The sequence below is a fragment of the Pseudorasbora parva genome, chromosome 2 (genome assembly GCF_024679245.1).
Source record: "Pseudorasbora parva isolate DD20220531a chromosome 2, ASM2467924v1, whole genome shotgun sequence".
Lineage (NCBI taxonomy): Eukaryota > Metazoa > Chordata > Actinopteri > Cypriniformes > Gobionidae > Pseudorasbora > Pseudorasbora parva.
This window is the reverse complement of record NC_090173.1, coordinates 6732504-6750937: the sequence shown is the minus strand read 5'-3', so window position 1 is coordinate 6750937 and position 18434 is coordinate 6732504. Positions and strand designations below refer to the sequence as shown.

The following is an 18434-nucleotide window of genomic DNA, read 5'->3' as shown; positions in this document are numbered from 1 at the left end:
CTAGTTTCAGCCAGTTTCCACACTCCATGTGAGATATGGCACCAATTAAAAGAACATTTCTTTAGGCATAGATCAGATATGCTGCACAGTGTTAAGGAAAATATTATACTCCAGTGTCCAAAAAACAAACAAAAAAATGGGCAGAAAGAAGCATTCTGATTCAACATCTCAGACAGATAACATTGCAACTAGTTTATATTCTATAAAAGAAGTTGAAGTTGTTTTCCTTCCAATAAAACCTCAAAAGATTAAGTGACTTTTCTGAGATTTAAAGTAAGTTCATGTAAATTTTACTGTTAAAAGTCTTCCTTGGGGATTTAATACCAACATTTAATTACATTTCTGACGAACTCCACACTCCAGTCAGATAGATGGCGCTAATGCTCCTCTAAGTTGGTTGCCAAGCCACAATCAAATCAAAGGAAGAAGTGGCTTTGCTTACTTTTCCTACTTTTCCTTTTCCTAGTTTTGTGCTTGTGATGCTAGCTCAGACATTTGTCGTTTCACTGAAAACAAAATGGAAATAGTTTGTACTTTGTACAGCACGACGCGACGATTGTAAGCTCAGTTCAAAAGTGAAGTGTATTACCTCAAAGTTTGCTTTTCTGTAAGGTAAGTTTTCCTAACTCTTATTTTGACTTGTGTAAAAACGGAAAAGTCATGGTATCTGCTGCTGTAGTGTTTTTTCAAGTGCTTGATTGTTTACCTATGATAGGGTAAAGTTAACGTACATCACTATCCCCTGGTTTCACAGACAATGATTAAGATAGTTTAACTGAATGCTCCTCGCACTGAAATACATTAAACTATGCCAGTGTCAATGTTTTGTCTCTAGTAGATGCACACCAGTAATGTTTGTTCCTAAGACACTTTTATAGAAGCTACTTAAATGCCCTAATTTCACCACACAGTGTCTATACTCAGGGTTTTTATTGGTCAAATATGATCTTAGGTTTGGCAGACATGGTCATCCACACACAGTGAAAAGTACCCTACCCAGGTCATCTGCAAGCGCAACACTGACAATAAATGTGAAATAAATGCAAAGAAACAGTTAGTGATTTTTGATTATTTTACTTGAATATCTCATATTATGTATTATCTATTACCTTGATGTTTGGTTCTTTTGATCATAACTTTTTACACTGTTTACTGATAATTATTTTGCTATATGATCTTATTAATATTACAAATACACATAAAATAAAAATTAACAAAAATACATAAATAGTAACGCAGGACTGTACACATTTTTAAATAACCATTGAACAAACATACATACATAATGTAAAAAAAAAAAAAAAAAAATTCAGCATTTAAAGGAACACTCCACTTTTTTTGAAAATAGACTGATTTTCCATCTCCTCTAGAGTTAAAGAGTTGAGTTTTACTGTTTTCGAATCCATTCAGCCTATCTCCGGGTCTGGCGGAGAACTTTTAGGATAGCTTAACATAAATCATTGAATCCGATCTGACTGTTAGCATCTTGCTAAAAAAAATTACCAAAGAGTTTTGATATTTTTACTATTTAAAACTTCTGTAGTTACATTGTGTACTAAGACTGACGGAAATTAAAAGTTGTAATTTACTAGGCCGAAATGTTTAGAAACTAAACTCTCATTATTGCAAAATAGGCTAACTTCCATCAACTTAACCAATGTGACAACCTGCTTGCACAGGGAGCGTATATATCATTGCGCCGCTGCACCCATGGGTGCAAACACAGATTCTGTTATCATCCATATTCTCCTGGTGCAAACAGAAAAGTAATTATCCCAAACATTTCTTCAGATTGCCAAAAAGTTGCTAATAATGATTTAATGATAGAACAGTAATTTGAACTAAATGTATCATGTAATCTGTAAACTTTCATGTGCGAAAGAAAACGTATGAATGCATATTTGTCATTTTAACAGAACTCAGGACTGGTGGTTGAGCTTAAGGCATGGTTGGTCAAAAAAAACAAAAAACAATACTGAGATACCAATGCTATAAATTCTACTACTAATAAAAGTAAACTGCTCTAAGGATTGATGAGCTGCTGGGTTCATGAATATTAATCATGTTGTCAGCGTTTGTGCGAACTGATTTGCTGAAAATGAAACGGGGACAGCAAGTGTCTGCCAATGAGATTGTTGGTTGTGCATTAGTTTCTTCTTGTTCATAAAGGCTGAATAATTCCAAATGAACGCTGTTAATTTACAGAAAAATACAACAACGAATATTGTTACATGTCAATTCTGTGTAGTATGAGACTCTCTCATTTAGTGTGTGAAACACTGACCGCTCTGTCAGTCGCCTCACACTAGTGTTTACTGTGCAAATACAAATCCACTCTGCATTTACTGAGATGAACTGAAATAGTGTGCTTTACTGATCACTTGAAAGAGAGTGAATCTCTCAAACGCTCAATCCAAGTGATTAGCAAGTGAAAATGTGTGTATCAGGTTCCAGATTGTAGCCGTAGCTCCTTGTTTAGCTATAAATTCTTTTGCAGCTTCTGCCAGAGTTGTTTTCGCTCTGCACGCAAGATGGGTGCAAATGGGTCGCGTCATCAACTAGGCTTTAGCATTATCACGGGAAGACATTCTTATTGTGGGGAGACTTTTTACTGGTATATCGCAAGCTAAAAGACATCGCCCATCCCTAGTAAGCAATTTTACTGATTGTAATTTTGTTTGAGTTCAAGGTTGATGATGTAGTTTGTTATGGAAACATAAAAAATATATATATTTACAAATTTGTGTTTTACTTGGTATTTTTCCTCAACTTTTTGTCTCAGTTGGCAGTTAATTTTCATTATATATATCACTTCTGGGTAATAGAATATATATATATATATATATATATATATATATATATATATATATATATATATATATATATATATATATATATATATATATATATATATATATATATATATATTACCCAGAAGTGAATCATTATAAACATTATTAATATAGCCTAAATGTATGTGAAGTTGTTGGTTCCCATAACATGCTATATTTAAATGTTTTTTATGAATGTAAAACATTTTTAAAGAATGTGCCTTTATTACAGCTGTATGATACATTTAATGATATTAGAAGAATATGCCTTTATTACAGCTGCATCATTTCAATATAACTGCAAACAAATGGAGCATAAACAATAACATAATAAAACATATCAGAAGAAATCCAAAAAGCTAAAATATTCCCAAGAGAAAAGGGTACATTTCAGGTTATTTCTGACAACAAATAAAATACAACAAGTACAATAATAAAAAGAAAAAGTAATACATAGTAATAAATATTAGGGTCAAATTTGCACAAGCCGTTTTTGATTGGTCAGTCCAGAGGATTTTTGAGTCATGCATGGTTTATTAGAAGTGTGTGATGTTTTGGAAATCAGTCATGTGTGTAGGTAGCCTGTACATGTTTGTATGCAAGCTGTAGCTATAATATGAACACAAGAATGGCCATTTTAGGTAAATATTTTAAAGATGATGTCCTATTTATATCATGATGCGATATAAAATGATTATTTATCATCTTGTCTGGTGTATTTCGCTGGTATCACAGCTCCCTCTTCTGTCCTTCAAGCAAACAGCGGCTCGGCGCGTCACGTGACTCCTGGACGCCTCAACAGTATGAAGCGCCTTCGGCTTTATAAGTGAAAGTAAAGCTCCTCTCTGGGAACGCATTTTGCCTCGACTTCCTTCGGTGCTGCACGGTAAGTGTAACAATTCAATCCTTTATATTTATTTAACCGTTCATTTCACATGAATTATATCGTAGCATAAAGTTAGACATTAGTAATGGCATTAGTTTCGAGTTTCAATAACGTAAACAAATACGACGTCGGCCATATCTGGAGTTAAAAGATAACCTAAAACTAAGCAAACCGTTATACAAGGTATAATGTCTGTATTTCACACGTTGTTAAAATGATTAAAAAAAAAGACTGTCAATGGATTGTTTATCGCATCGCATCATCATACGACGTACCTGATTAATAAGCAAATGTTGAATGTTGGGAAATAGCTGCCGTCGGGGTAAAACGGAAGATGCAGTTGTTCATTTTTGAAAAATATTGACTTATTATTCCTCATGTCCAGTGGAATAAACGACTAGCCACGCGAATCCTGCAGATGTCATGCGACCAAAGTGCAATTTCTGGTAAAAGGGTCCTATGTATTTCCACTTTTTCAGCTTTAGTTGTAGTGTGTACTCTTTGTGTGTTAACTTTGTGTATAGTGTAAGTGAGGGTTTTTGAGCATAACATCTGCAACGTTATAAAGCCTAAAGTCCCCTCTAAAGGGAGAAGTTCCCATATAGCAAGCAATGCTTTGAATGTCAACATTTCTTCTAGGGATGGGCATGTTTGTCAATTTTTCTTTTTGATCATCGATAGGTCTCAAAAACGAGTAATCGATCAACCATGGGCGGGGCTTGTGGGGGGGGGGGGCGTCATGGAGATATGAAAATATTTTAAGGGATTTTATGAAAATGTATGCGACAAAAACATGAGATGTCTATGCAAATATGAACATATGACTATATTAAAAAAAACTGTTACATTATGATACATAAATGTCTTAAAGAAAAAGAAACTAAATAGGCCTAACTGTTTCAACTAACCCAGTCAATGATATCGAGCATTGTAACTGTGAATACACCACCCCGCAGAACTTTCCTAGAGAATTAATCAACTCAGTCAAACGCATCCTATATGAGATTAATCACATATATGCCTATTACAGTTAACATCTGCTCAAAAGGACGCAAATGCGCACGTGAACTTGGCCAACAGGCTTGAAAACGAAACTCATTCTGACTGCGCTCTTCAACGCTAATACACAGGCGACTAAAACCACAAGTAATTTACAACACTTGAATCGTGTTAGCATCTAATGCTAACCAATCAGACCTCAGTTACTGTCCAAAATGCCGCAATAACCAATCCGAGAAATATACAAATATATTTTTTAAAGTCAGGGCGATCATCGTTTTCATGATCGATCGCCGCTGTCACGTTCGAGTAATCGACCAATGTTGCCCTTCCCTAATTTCTTCAACATTGGGCTAATAGCAGGAGCAAACGTGATGTGTATTCAATGCACATTAACATTTATTTAACACTGTTTCGATGGCTATCTGGGATTTTATTTAACCGAATTCCATTTTGCAAGAACTACAACAAACGTAATTATTACAGGCTTTATGAAGTCGCAATGTTACTCAAAATAATTTCCCACAGAAAAAAAGGGGAGGGACAAGGCCTGGTTGCTGCAGCTTTGTCAAAGACACACAACATGTCCAAAACTCTTCTGTTTGACCTTCCTATGGCTGGCTCATTTATATTAAACACTGTTTCTGAACATTATAACCCCAGCGTTTATCTGTATGCTGCACATTTTATGGAGAACAGCTTGTTTTCTGTAGCTTTTTAAAGACGGTTCACCACTCATTAGGAAAAGTAGCTGTGGTTTTGTGATTGATTACAAATGTCACAATTAAATGTTGGATAACATCATCTCTATAATGTAGGAAATTACAAATATCAAATGTCCTGTAAAATCTGTGCTTACAAGCCTGTGCATGAAGACCGTTCTGGACGATCCTCTTGTTGTTAATATTGTCAGAATTGACTAATTAACACCATTATTATTCATATTTCCACTAGAGAAGAACTCTGAGTTATGGAGGGGCGGGACATTTCCTGAACACATGCTAAGCGGTGCCAATCACAACACAGTCTGGGCCAGCTGACCAATCACAGCACATTTCATATTTCCGAAGGACGGGCTTCATTGAAATCGGTGTGTTTGAGCCAGACTGGAGCTGTAATAATATGAAATTAGTGAAAAATAATGTTTTTTTTAATAACCAAGCATAAAATCGTATTCTAGCACACCTCAAAAACAAAATCGAGATTTCTTACAAAGGCATAATAGGACCTCGTTAAGCCTATTTTTGGGAGTTTTTATTTTGTTTTCTTGTTTCTTGTTACCATAGCACTGTAAAACGAAATTAATCTTTGAAACAAATTTAAAAAAATAAAATATTTAAGTGTTTTACATGCATGACTTATTTGCCATTGTTGTGGTGTATTTCCAGTGTTGGTTTCATCGGTGGAGATGTCTTTGAGCAAAGGGATAAACGACCTTCAGATGATGGAGCAGGTCAGTGTCTCTCTTTTTCTTTAAAATGTAAGTAATAACACGTGTGTACAATGTTGTTTTTACATGTTTCAGAACACGGTGCTGCTGTTGATCGGTAAAACCGGATCCGGGAAAAGCGCCACAGGAAACGCCATCTTTAATGATCGCGTGTTTGAGTCAGAAATGAGATCTTCATCAGTGACCAGAGTCTGTCAGACACACACCGCTTCTGTTAATAACAGGAGCGTGACACTCATCGATACTCCAGACTTCATCTTCTCCACTCACACTGACTTTGATTCAGACTCAGAGCTGAAGAAAGCTCTTGAATTATGTTCTGCCGGAGCTCATGTGATCCTGCTTCTTCTGTCTTTGAGCACTTTCACTGAGCAGGAGATGGACTTCATTCGCTGGTTTGAGCTGAAGTTTGGAGCAGAAGCTCTCAGATTTACTCTAGTGCTCTTCACTCATGCAGATCAGAGACACATGAGAACACTAGGAGAAATGATCAGGAGAAACACTCAGTTATCTGATTTTATTAATCGATGTGGTCAGAGATATCATGAGTTTAACATTAAAGCTCCAGCAAACAGACGGCAGGTGACTGAACTCATGGAGAAGATCGACAGACTCATGACTGAGAACACAAACTCCTGCTACACACTAGACATGATGAAGGGGAACGAGAGGAGGATAGAGGAGGAGAAGAAGAGAGCAGAGGAGGAGAAAGAGAGAGAACGTCTGGAGACATTAGAGAGAGCCAGAGAAGAGACAGAGGCACGAGTGAGGAGAGAATATGAACAGGAGATGCGTTTGAGAGAATATGGAGCTGGGAAGAGAGATAAATATCTGTTCTTTAAACAGATTAAGCTGAAATATTTCTGTGTGATTTTGGTGTTTGCTGTAGTGACAGGAGGTGTGTTGATGTGGAGTAAAGACTCTTCTCAGGGATGGATGTTCATGAGGGGTTTCTTTACAGGAGGATCTGCATCAACTGCAGGAGTTTTCACTGGGATTCTCTGGAGATTGATGTGGAAGAGTCCGTTTGTGTGTTCATCTTCTCCTGAGCGTCCCAGCGCTGTTAGACAGTTACTGATGAAGACAGCAGGCGCTGTGTGTGGTTTATCAGCTGGAGCTGTGATTGGTCACTTTCTAGGAGAAAATGTGCTTCCTGTTACATTGTTAGCAGGATTGGCTGGAGCTGCTGGAGCTTTCACTGCAATACAGTGACGCTGATGATGCTTGTGATGCTAATGCTACAACTTATTGTCAAATTCATAACAATTCATGTTAAAGCTGCAGTATTTAACTTTTTTTAGTTAAGAATCTACAAAAAACAGTTGTTCAAAACATCATTGTTCAAAACTCTCACACCGTAAGTTGACGTCATTTGTCAGCTACTATGATGCGCGTGTGAAGCATTTGTAGTTTGCTCTTTCTTCATCTCGACGGCAGCTTTTAATCGCTAAAGTTCTCAATGGCAGTCGTCAATAACATCTGAGTCTGCCGTCAAAAAGAGAAAGCGACAGAAGCCTGTGCTTAATCTCTCTCCTTTCCCACATTGTTTTGTTGTGTGTAGGACAATTATGTGATTTTGTTTCATTAATACAGTGTATATATATACTTTTTTTCTTGATTTACCCTGAAAGAATGGAAGTGAAATGTGACAACATGCCCCATAGGTGGAGTACATTATAACATGACCTTATGTTACCTAAAATAATACAAAAAATAACCAAATCAAACTAAAATGTTTTGTCAATAAAAACCAATGATTGACTTTTTAAAATAAAATAATGGCGAATGAGCAGCAAAAGTTCTTCACTGCAGCTTTAATCATTTATGGATTTGTTGTATTGCGTAAGTTGCATGTTACCAAAAGTGTTGTTTCAAGAGCAGTAAAGATACAATTTTCAAAGGCTCTAAGATAATTACAGAAAATAACTATATAAACAATTAATCATACTTAAATATAAATAAAAATGTTGTCAAAAATAAACTGCATTAAAGTCATTGATTCACTCTAACAGATTTACCGTTGTTGTGGGAGCTTAGACTGTTTTATGTTTTCTTATTAGATGTGTGTTTGTTCAAAGAAATACAAAAACCTGAAATTATTATTTCATTGCGATTCTAACAGATGCTATTTGTAAATCCATCTGCATCTTGAAGATGTTTTTGTGTCATCTAGTGGTATAGAGGAAAATAAAACCAAATGAGTGTTTTACCTCATCGAGCCTTTAGCCTCCTTTACACTATTTACATTATCTTGCTGTGCTTTTGTAATTTTCTTTACATTTAGTCTAAAAGTGCCCAAAGGCCATTTTAAAGCATTTACAGGTGGGGTAAGAAACATCAGAAAAATGCTGTTAGCCGGAGAGACACAACCAGACACAAGAACAAACGTAGCCAATCGGCATTAGACAGTGGAGGAGAGGGAACGAGCAAGAGGGAGATTTGAACTGTAGAAAGAGGGATGGCTGAGAGACATTACAAAAAAGAAAAGCTCATAAGAATATCACTGGGAAATGAAGGGTTATGATCAGGAAAGAGCTTTAATATTTAGTATTAGAAAAGCTTTCCGGTGCTGGAGAGAGCTAACAGACGAGTTCGACACATGCCCAGTACAATTGTTGTGAGTTTTTTTGTGCCTGTCTTTCTGTTGTGCGAGCAGCGTCCGCGCGGTCTCAAAAATTGGGCTGCATGCGGACAGGGTATACTTTGGGCTTAAAGGTGCACTATGTTGAATTTTTGCAGTAAAATATCCAAAAACCACTAGTCTAGTGTTATATATTTTGTTCAGTTGAGTACTTACAATATCCCAAATGTTTCCAACTATTTGTAAATTGTGAGAAAATTGCTATTTTAACCAAAGAGCCGGGACGTCACAGTATAGCGTCTGAGAGAGTCGCCTGTCAATTGCGTCACTCTCGGTTTCTGGTTTTATTCTGCAGAAACACTTTACTCTTAGCAGTGTGAACAAGTGTCACAGCAGTCGCTGAGCGAATACACAGAGTAACGGCATAACATCATTTTAAACACAATTTAATGTATCTAATATGATAAACAGAGCGTATATTATTACCTCATACTCGTGACCGGAAAAGCGGAAATAGTGATTCTTTGTCTGGAGCTGCTTAAGTTTCAAGACCGGCGGAGTAATGAAGAGAGGGGTGTGTTTGTTTGGGTTGATTTCAAATATCAACAGTTATTAAGCTAATATTTATTGGACAGATAAATTATCGGGCGATATGATTGAAAATTACGTCATTTTTATTGCTCCGATTAAAAAACAAACAAACTGATAACAAGATCCGATAAAGTATGCTTGCTGGTAAATCTGTCAATCAGTCTGATTTATCCGAAGGTGCGTCTCAATCAGTTCCCTAGCTCAGTAGTCAGGGCACTGATAAGGGAACCAGTCGCGCTCATTACGTCATCGCCAGTTTTTCTCTGTGGCAGCGGAGGAAAATGCTATTGCTATTTGCAAAGCATGTTCAGCAAGAGAGGGGAGAAAGGCGTCAAGTTTTAATACAACTAGGGGTGTGACGGTGTGAAAATCTTCCTACCGGTAAATCAACGTGTGACCACACCGGTTATTCAGGTATCACTGACTGGGCTTTTAAATCACTCATTCTATCTAACCGAAAGTACCATGCACACATAACGGAGCAGAGCAAAGTGAGTGGTTTCAATGAATTCTTGTGACAGTTAAGCTTCCATCTGGATGAACTGAAAATGTGCCAGTGCGCGCACACCGTGAATGACAGTTTGTCCGTGTACGCGCTCTCTGTGCGGACGTGCACATTTTAGTTTCGGTTTTGAATTAGCGCCAATTCGGGGGCGGTTGCTTGAATTGTGGACCATGCATATTGTTCTTAATAAAAACACACAACAACAACACAGTACAATGACAAACTCACTTAAACGGGTACTTTTATTTTTTATTACGTTTTGAAACCAAATCTCCCGCGATCCTGTCAGCTCGAGATCTGACTCCTGCTGTGACACTCGTTCAGTTTTTACTGTCTGTTCTCTAACTGTACTAAATTACGTTATTACATGAGAAGGACTTAATTATCGTGGTTGGTTAAATGTTTTCATATCGGGAGGGAACCACTACAATGTATTGTGCCTTCTCTATTTTTAACCCCACACCAGCCTCCACTGGTATAGAAATGTTATAGTGTTACAGTAAAATATCAACTCTTTTGAATAAAGCTTAACATTTAAAATATTTAGAAAAAGAGGTAATTATAATTTGACATCTGATTTCTTTTTGATCAAAGCACACAGTTCAGTAGTGATAATAAATAACACAGGCTATGAGAATGAGATCAGCTGTTGCCAGGCAGAATTCATGAAAACATGTGGAGAATATTCTAAGTTTATCCAAATATGTCCTTTAGACTTCATGTTCATTTATCAAAAGCTTTTCATTTAAAGAGTCAAATCATATTTTTGTTTAATATGGGTCATTGTTGAGCGTAAACAAATTACAATAAAATAAAATGCTAAATCACTTTATTACTAAATATCATGTTTGATCTCGGTCAGTATTTCGTATTTCTGTATATTTAAATAGTACATAATATTGAAATCATTATTTGTTGCCATAACCACTGGGTGTCTGTAGCCCACATTATTCCTTAATCGCTGGGCCAGATTTACCGACAGAAGTTTAGGTGACCATTTTAATACCTCGAAGTGTGTAAAGCTTTTTTAATAATAGGCCTATAATGAGATGTGAAAGTAATGTTATTATTCCTTCAGGTTTTTTCATTCGTCACGGCTTCATCGGATGAGATCACAGCGCCTCCTATTGGACACACACGGCGTCACGTGATCCCGCTAGAGCAACTGTTGAAAGTGAAAGTAACATTTCAACGGACATTTTGTCGAAGCTCGTTTCTAACGGAACGCATCTCACCTCGACTGTTTTGTGGGCGTCTCTGTAAGTCCATTTATGTTCATGTATATTTAACAAACTGGTTGTAGGCTACTGAAATTGTGAATTCTTAAATCCACATTACCTTACAGAAATGTTTGTGCTTCAAGGCTTATACTATGGGTGAACATATGCTTTCAGGTTTGGGTAAATATAACCTAAAACTAACCAGAACCTCATACTAGGCCTATTTGACAATTTTTTGTTAGATATAAGTTTGTGTCACTGTCTGTCTTTTTAAAGGAAACTGTTATAAACGAGTCTATGCACCACAGGACGCGATTAGCATGCACAAACTGAACATCCGGAGCATATTATGAAACAGCTCGAAAAACAAAGATGACCTGATTAAACATAAAGTAACTGTACTGTATGTACAGACTGAAATGTTAATTTTTAAAATGTGTACCACAAGCGGGGTTAGTTGTGACACTCATGGTTTAAAACTTTGCACACTTCGGTCAGGATGATGAAACTAACAGTATTTAATCGTTGCCATGTGAAAATTATTCTGAAAAATAAATGTACCAAAATATATATATATATATATATATATATTTGTAAGATATCACAACATTTTTCATCTATGTTTTTCATGTTAAAGAATAAAACTTTATTAATATTAAATGTAATTATATTTTTCACTTCATCACTTAATATTCTATATGTATCATCAAACAATAAATTCCCCGGTGATGAATTAAAACCGCTCCGTGTTCATATGGGAAGCACCAGCAGGCTATTAAAGTAACACTGAAGCAGTGTTAGAGTTAATGAGATAATTAAGTGATTCATTGAGTGATTATTGCTTGATTATTGAAGAAGCCTGATGATAATGAGCAGAATCACTGAAGGACAGAGAAACACAAGAACCAGGGTGCGAACTACGGGGGAGCTCGGGGGAGCTCGGCTCCCCTAAATAAGACATGGGCTCTCCTGAAAACGTGATTTGTGAAATTTTGGGGGGTCTAAAAAAAAATTGACCCTGTGTTATTTTGAGGTGCAATTTCAGTTTTGTGTAATGTAATCATCGTGGATTATTATATGTAAAATTGATAAAAAATATATAATTAATTCATGACGGCGATTTAAATCTAATTCACTTCAATAAAGATAACTACATGCTGTTCTTGTCATGACCATCAAGGTGTGGTGGCGCTGCGGTGTATATTCCACTCATGTTAGTTTTTTCTACGAATCTTTGCGTTAACATGTACTGAACTGTTCAGTACTTGTCAGCACAAAGATTCGTAGAAAAAAACAAACGAATATCCACTTCTTGATCTTGGATTTCTGGACGAACAGCAAAGGAAGCTGACCCTAGGCCTCTGTGGTCGATTCTGTGTTAAGGCATGTTATTCCCAATTATGTGTTGTGGCTGGGTTGATATAGATATGTGTGACTATCGATGTCTTAAGCCTATTGAACGGAGGAATTATGGTATTCTTCTAGCCTAGAAATCTAGACGCACCCTAGCGGCAGCAAATCTAATCTGCCCGCAAGTGTCGTCTAGGAACCTCAATACCCTTCTGAGCTGTATTCCTCAAAATCTGTACAGGCCAATCACATCGTGTATAGAGTTGGCGGGCGGCGCCATAATGACGACGGCCGAGTTGCGTTTGCGTGCTTCTAGTAAACACAGAAACTGCCGAACGGCGGTCTTTCGAATCAGCTTTGACCGCGACTCTGGAAGACTTGGAGTTAAGCTTTTCTCTGAGAAAAGAACAAAGAGCGGCACTGAAGTCATTCTTTAAAAGGGAAGATGTGTTCGTAGTTTAGCCGACCGGATACGGTGAATGTTTAATCTGTCAGCGAGCTCTGCTTCACCTTCGTTGCTCTGGTTGGTGTAGCGCTATCCTATCGCGTGCAGAGGAAGTGTGTAAGACAACCGTTTATCCCGCCCCTCAGATTGAGCTGTCAATGGTGAGTTTCCAGACCAAACATCTTGATGTGGGTCTGGCTTGTCAGGCTAGTATTCTTCTGTAGCCTGACGAGTAACTTTAACCGTTGTTCATGTGAACTCAAAGACAGCCGGATGCTTTGTTTATAGACTATTTGGGGGTGGCTTATCAATTAGACCTATCAATTCGTGTTTTTTTCCGTTTATTAAAATCAAAGATGTTCTTCAATGATTGTATATGAAGAGCAGGGACATGTTTGTGTGCATTTCGTTTTGTGATTTCACCGGAAAGAATAGAGTCTCTCTCCGGATTGGCATTAAGCGATATATTGACACGCTCGTCTGTGTGTGAAGGAATATACAAGTCATCTTTTGAGGCACGCAGAACCTTTTACTGTATATGCGCGCAACCCCGAAGCAACTGACAAACACTGACAAGAACTACAACTGACTTCAGATACAGCCTTAGCTTAAAGGTGCCCTAAAATGACAATTTGAATTAACCTTGCCATGGTGAAATAATAAGAGTTCAGTGCATGGACATCACATACTGTGAGTCTCAAACACCATTGCCTCCTACTTCTGATGTAAATCTCGTAAATCAAACACTCAATGGAAAAAAAGTGCTTCTCAACATAACGCCAACCGTGACGCAAGCGTTGGGGATCATTTATATGCACACCCCCAACATTTGCATCTGTCCAACAAGCCGAATCTACTGATGGTAAACAAGACACTCAAAGATAGTAAAAACGGCTCTCATGACACATGGTTGAGGTTTATTATAATCGGATACCACAACAAATCATTCGTTTGTTCGGCCCATTTCAAGCAAGCTTCGCTCAGCGTCTTAAACTGAAGAAAGGGGCAACTATTATACTGCAAGCAGTAAGTAGTGATTTATCCACTTATTGACTGTTTAAACAATTTCTGATTAAATTGAAAGTTTCTTAGAGAGACAGCATTGTCTAGATAACGCAAGATGCTAGGACCGTATCAACAGGAAACTTTTAGTAAGTACCATACAAAACTAGTGTAATATTATTTTGTACTACAAAATACAACCGTAGATTCTTTGCTTACAGATCGTTCACGCGATCCTTCTAGCAAACGTCACCTTTTCCACCATATAAGTTAAAACGACAGTCAATGGAGATTGATAAAATGCAGCTTACTTGTTTATTGGTGTTCTCAGATCGTCCGTGCGTGAGAGAGAGAGAGCTCATGTGCATATGGTTGCCAGATTGGACATGTTTAGGTAAAAACCTGAGAGTATACAGGTTTCTTTTCACAGAAAAGCTCTGTTTGGGGGATTTAATTACTGAAATCTGGCAAGCGCACGAACGCCAGCTCTTTCTCGCGCGTGGATGATCTGAAAACAATAAACAAGTAAGCTGCATTTTATCAATCTCCATTTGAGATGTTCTGCTTAAAGTGTCCTTCAGTCGGTCTGTGTTCTGTCAGGACTCACAAGCCGCTTCACTGAACTGCTGTGAGCTGTGAGCTGCCAAATAAGGCAAAAACAGAGCATTATATCCTAGGGACAATTTATAGGGTTGTAAATGGACCTGTAAAACTGTATCTGGACAATTTTTGCCTTTAAATAAGCCACATACCCTCTATGTAGATATCGGAGAACAATTTAACATATTGTTTCAAATCATTCTAGGGCACCTTTAAGTCAAATGAAGATGAAATATGACATTAAATCTCTGAATACCTCATCAGAGGAGGATTAAACAACTCCAGAAAAACGGCATTACTAGCTTCACACATTACTAACCAGGTTGACTTTATTTCTGTCAGACGTCCGCAGAAGCTCTTATTGAGAATCAACAGAGGTTTAGATGTTGATGATTTAATGAAAATGTTTGGTCACCATTATGGTGATCAGTGTTTGCTTTAGTTGGGCAGACTGAAACTTGGCTTTTTATATCAGTTTGTAGTTTTTGTAATAGTGTTTACTGAAACACAGGTTGCTACAAAAAAAGCCATTAACAAAGATGATCAGATCATATCATTTTATCATCATATCAAACAATTATTGACTAATTTCATCACTGACCAAAATAAGTTACTTAATAACAATAGATTCTTACCAACAAAGCTTTCTTGCCAGAGAGCTTTCGGAGGGGACAATTTTTTTTTGACCCAAACAAACATCAATAATCCGCGTATGAAAGTCAATAACGGTGACGTTTCATGTGGCAACGCATGTTGAGAGCCACCATAGTATAAAACTCCTTACTCCCAGCATGCACTGCAGCATTAAGTATGTCCCCATTCTTGAGATTCATATGCTTATTCTTGATATCTATGTGTGTCAAAAAAGTTCTGAACTACTGGTGAAACTCTATTAACAACAAATAAGCAATTTTGTTCAATGATGAGTTTAGTCATACATTTTTCTTTTTGATGATAAACTATATCACCAGATATTTTGTTTAAAGATTTCATTTTGATGACCCCTAAAGGCCACAAACTAATATAAAAGGCTTAGAGTAAAACTGCCCAAATAAAGGAAATACTGAACACCATAATGGTGACCAACCATTTTCAATAAAACATCAACATCTAAACCTGTTCATTTTCAAAAAGACATGTTGACAAATGACACAAAGTAATTCTGGTTAGTAATAAGAAAGATTTCATGTTTTTACAGCTGATTTAATCTAAGGCTGTGTCTGAACTCGGTTGTAGTTCTTGTGTTTCTCTTTCCTTCAGTGATACTGCTTGTTATCATCAGGTGTTCATCATCAATGCTCAATCATCGTTAAATTAATCAATTAAGTGTCTAATTAACTCGAATTGCGGTTTCACACAGCAAAAGAAAGCAGTGCTGTGGCAGTGCAGAAGAGCATTTGGAGAGCATTGTATCAGACAGGGGTTGGAGGAGAACACCGGAAAGTCTGTCTCGTTCTTTGATTTATGATGGGCAGCATATATCTGCTGTGAATGCAACTGTGTTCCTCTCTGTCCTAAACACAAACATATAATAGGCTGTATAGGTAATTTACATGATAAAAGTAACCCTAAAGTTAAGTTGCCTCTACTTTTAATAATTTAAACAGGTCTTTGAAATTTGGGCAAAAACTTCTCGCAGTGATGTGTTTTCGTAGCCTAGAAATCTTGACACACCCTAGCGGCAGCAAATCTAATCTGCAGCCAAGGTAATCTAGCAACTGTCAATAGATTTGCGAGCTGGAAAAACCAAACTCTGGTCAGGCCAATCACATCGTGTATAGAGTCGGTGGGCGGGGCTTAACATAATGACGGCAGAGTTGTGACGGTTCTATGTTCAGCTTGTAACCACAGAAGCTGGCGAACAGCGGTCTTTTGAATCGGCTTTGGCTGTGACTCTGGAAATCTTGAAGTTAATCTTTTCTTTGAGAAAAAACAAAAAACGGCACTGAAGTCATTCTTTAAAAAAAAGGAAGATGTGTTTCAGAGTTTTGCCGATCTTATACGGCAAAAGTTAAATCTATCAACTAGCTCTGCTTCACCTTCTTCATTGCTCTGGTTGGTTGTAGCACTATCCTATTGCGTGCAGAGGGACTTTGAAAGACAACCGTTTGTCCCGCCCCCCAGATTAAGCCTTTCTAACGGTGTTCCCAGACCCAACTCCATCATGATATGGGTCTGGCTTGTCAGGCTAGTGTTTTCATGTATTTTTTTATTTTATTTTTTTCACAAGCACTGCCGCTTCTGTTCTGTGCGTAGTGTGAACGCTCTAATCTGTTAACATGGGCTCTCAAAAAAAGTGCTGCTTATGTTCTGCTAATGCATGTAGTGTGAACCGGCCTAACACTGCTTCAGTGGATCCTATGTGAACGCAGAGCGGTGTTAATTCAACACAGGGGAGTTTACTGCGTACCCATACATGGTCAATGCATATATTGCAGTATAACTAAAAACAGAAGCACTAGTTTCCAATATATGGAGAATATTATGTTATATATCGCATTATATTTTGCAGCATATTTCCATTTTTTTTTTTGTTCTGTTAGGGGTTGGTGAATACATTTCGTGAAAGTGTCTTTGAAGAAGCAAAAAAGGATCATGAACTATCAGGTGAGTGACACTTTTACTAATTTAACAAGCATATCTACGCGTTTAAACTGACATTGTGTTGTTTTGTGTTTTTTAGACCTTTGAGAACACAGAGTTGAGAGAAGGAGATGATGTTGATGAAGATCTCCGGCTGCTGTTGGTCGGTAAAACCGGATCCGGGAAAAGCGCCACAGGAAACGCCATCTTTAATGATCGAGTGTTTGAGTCAGAAATGAGATCTTCATCAGTGACCAGAGTCTGTCAGACACACACCGCTGCTGTTAATAACAGGAGCGTGACACTCATCGATACTCCAGACTTCATCTTTTCCACTCACACTGACTTTGATTCAGACTCAGAGCTGAAGAAAGCTCTTGAATTATGTTCTGCAGGAGCTCATGTGATCCTGCTTCTTCTGTCTTTGAGCACTTTCACTGAGCAGGAGATGGACTTCATTCGCTGGTTTGAGCTGAAGTTTGGAGCAGAAGCTCTCAGATTTACTCTAGTGCTCTTCACTCATGCAGATCAGAAACACATGAGAACACTAGGAGAAATGATCAGGAGAAACACTCAGTTATCTGATTTTATTAATCGATGTGGTCAGAGATATCATGAGTTTAACATTAAAGCTCCAGCAAACAGACGGCAGGTGACTGAACTCATGGAGAAGATCGACAGACTCATGACTGAGAACACAAACTCCTGCTACACACTAGACATGATGAAGGGGAACGAGAGGAGGATAGAGGAGGAGAAGAAGAGAGCAGAGGAGGAGAAAGAGAGAGAACGTCTGGAGACATTAGAGAGAGCCAGAGAAGAGACAGAGGCACGAGTGAGGAGAGAAATTGAACAGGGGAACCTGGAGAAAGACAGGAGAGAGAGAGACAGAAGAGAGACAGAGATGCCTGTGAGAGAATATGAGGAACAATGTGCAGAGAGAGAGGCCAGTGGATTCAAACACTTTGTAAAACAGCACAAGAACATTCTGGCAGGAATAGGAGTATGTGTAGTTGTATGTGCAGTGATCATATTAATTGTTCTTGCTATAAGACTTTCTTCCTGAATTCAGCCTTTACCGAATGCAGTAATAGCTGGCAGTGTTGCCAGATTGGATTGACTATTTCCAGCCCAAAAGCTCACTCAAACCCACCCAAATTTTTTTTTAAAAAAGCAAAATTTTCCCTATATAAGTGACATACGTTAATGCAAACACCACTGTCAAAACGTGTCAATCCCTGATACATATTATACAAAAATAATGATCGAATCAACGACAAGAATGAGTTTACCTTTGTGTTGGGCTTATACCTTCAGACAGAACTACAGTAATGTCTTTCGTGAAGTACATATTTGTAGAATATAACACAGACCTTAACACAGTCAAAATG

At 37.6% G+C, this 18434-nt stretch overlaps 1 protein-coding gene across 1 annotated transcript in view; it reads left to right on the top strand.

Annotated features, from left to right (window-relative positions):
• Positions 1-431: 431 nt before the first annotated feature.
• The window catches only part of LOC137048363 (uncharacterized), a 29998-nt gene continuing 11995 nt past the window's right edge, over positions 432-18434 (top strand). Inside the window, exons 1-5 of the mRNA XM_067426502.1 lie at positions 432-612; positions 3588-3717; positions 6105-6169; positions 6242-7366; positions 17144-18097. Of these exons, the coding sequence (XP_067282603.1) occupies positions 6125-6169; positions 6242-7366; positions 17144-18097 (2124 nt within the window). The 5' untranslated portion in view covers positions 432-612; positions 3588-3717; positions 6105-6124. The remainder of the gene's footprint in view (positions 613-3587; positions 3718-6104; positions 6170-6241; positions 7367-17143; positions 18098-18434) is intronic.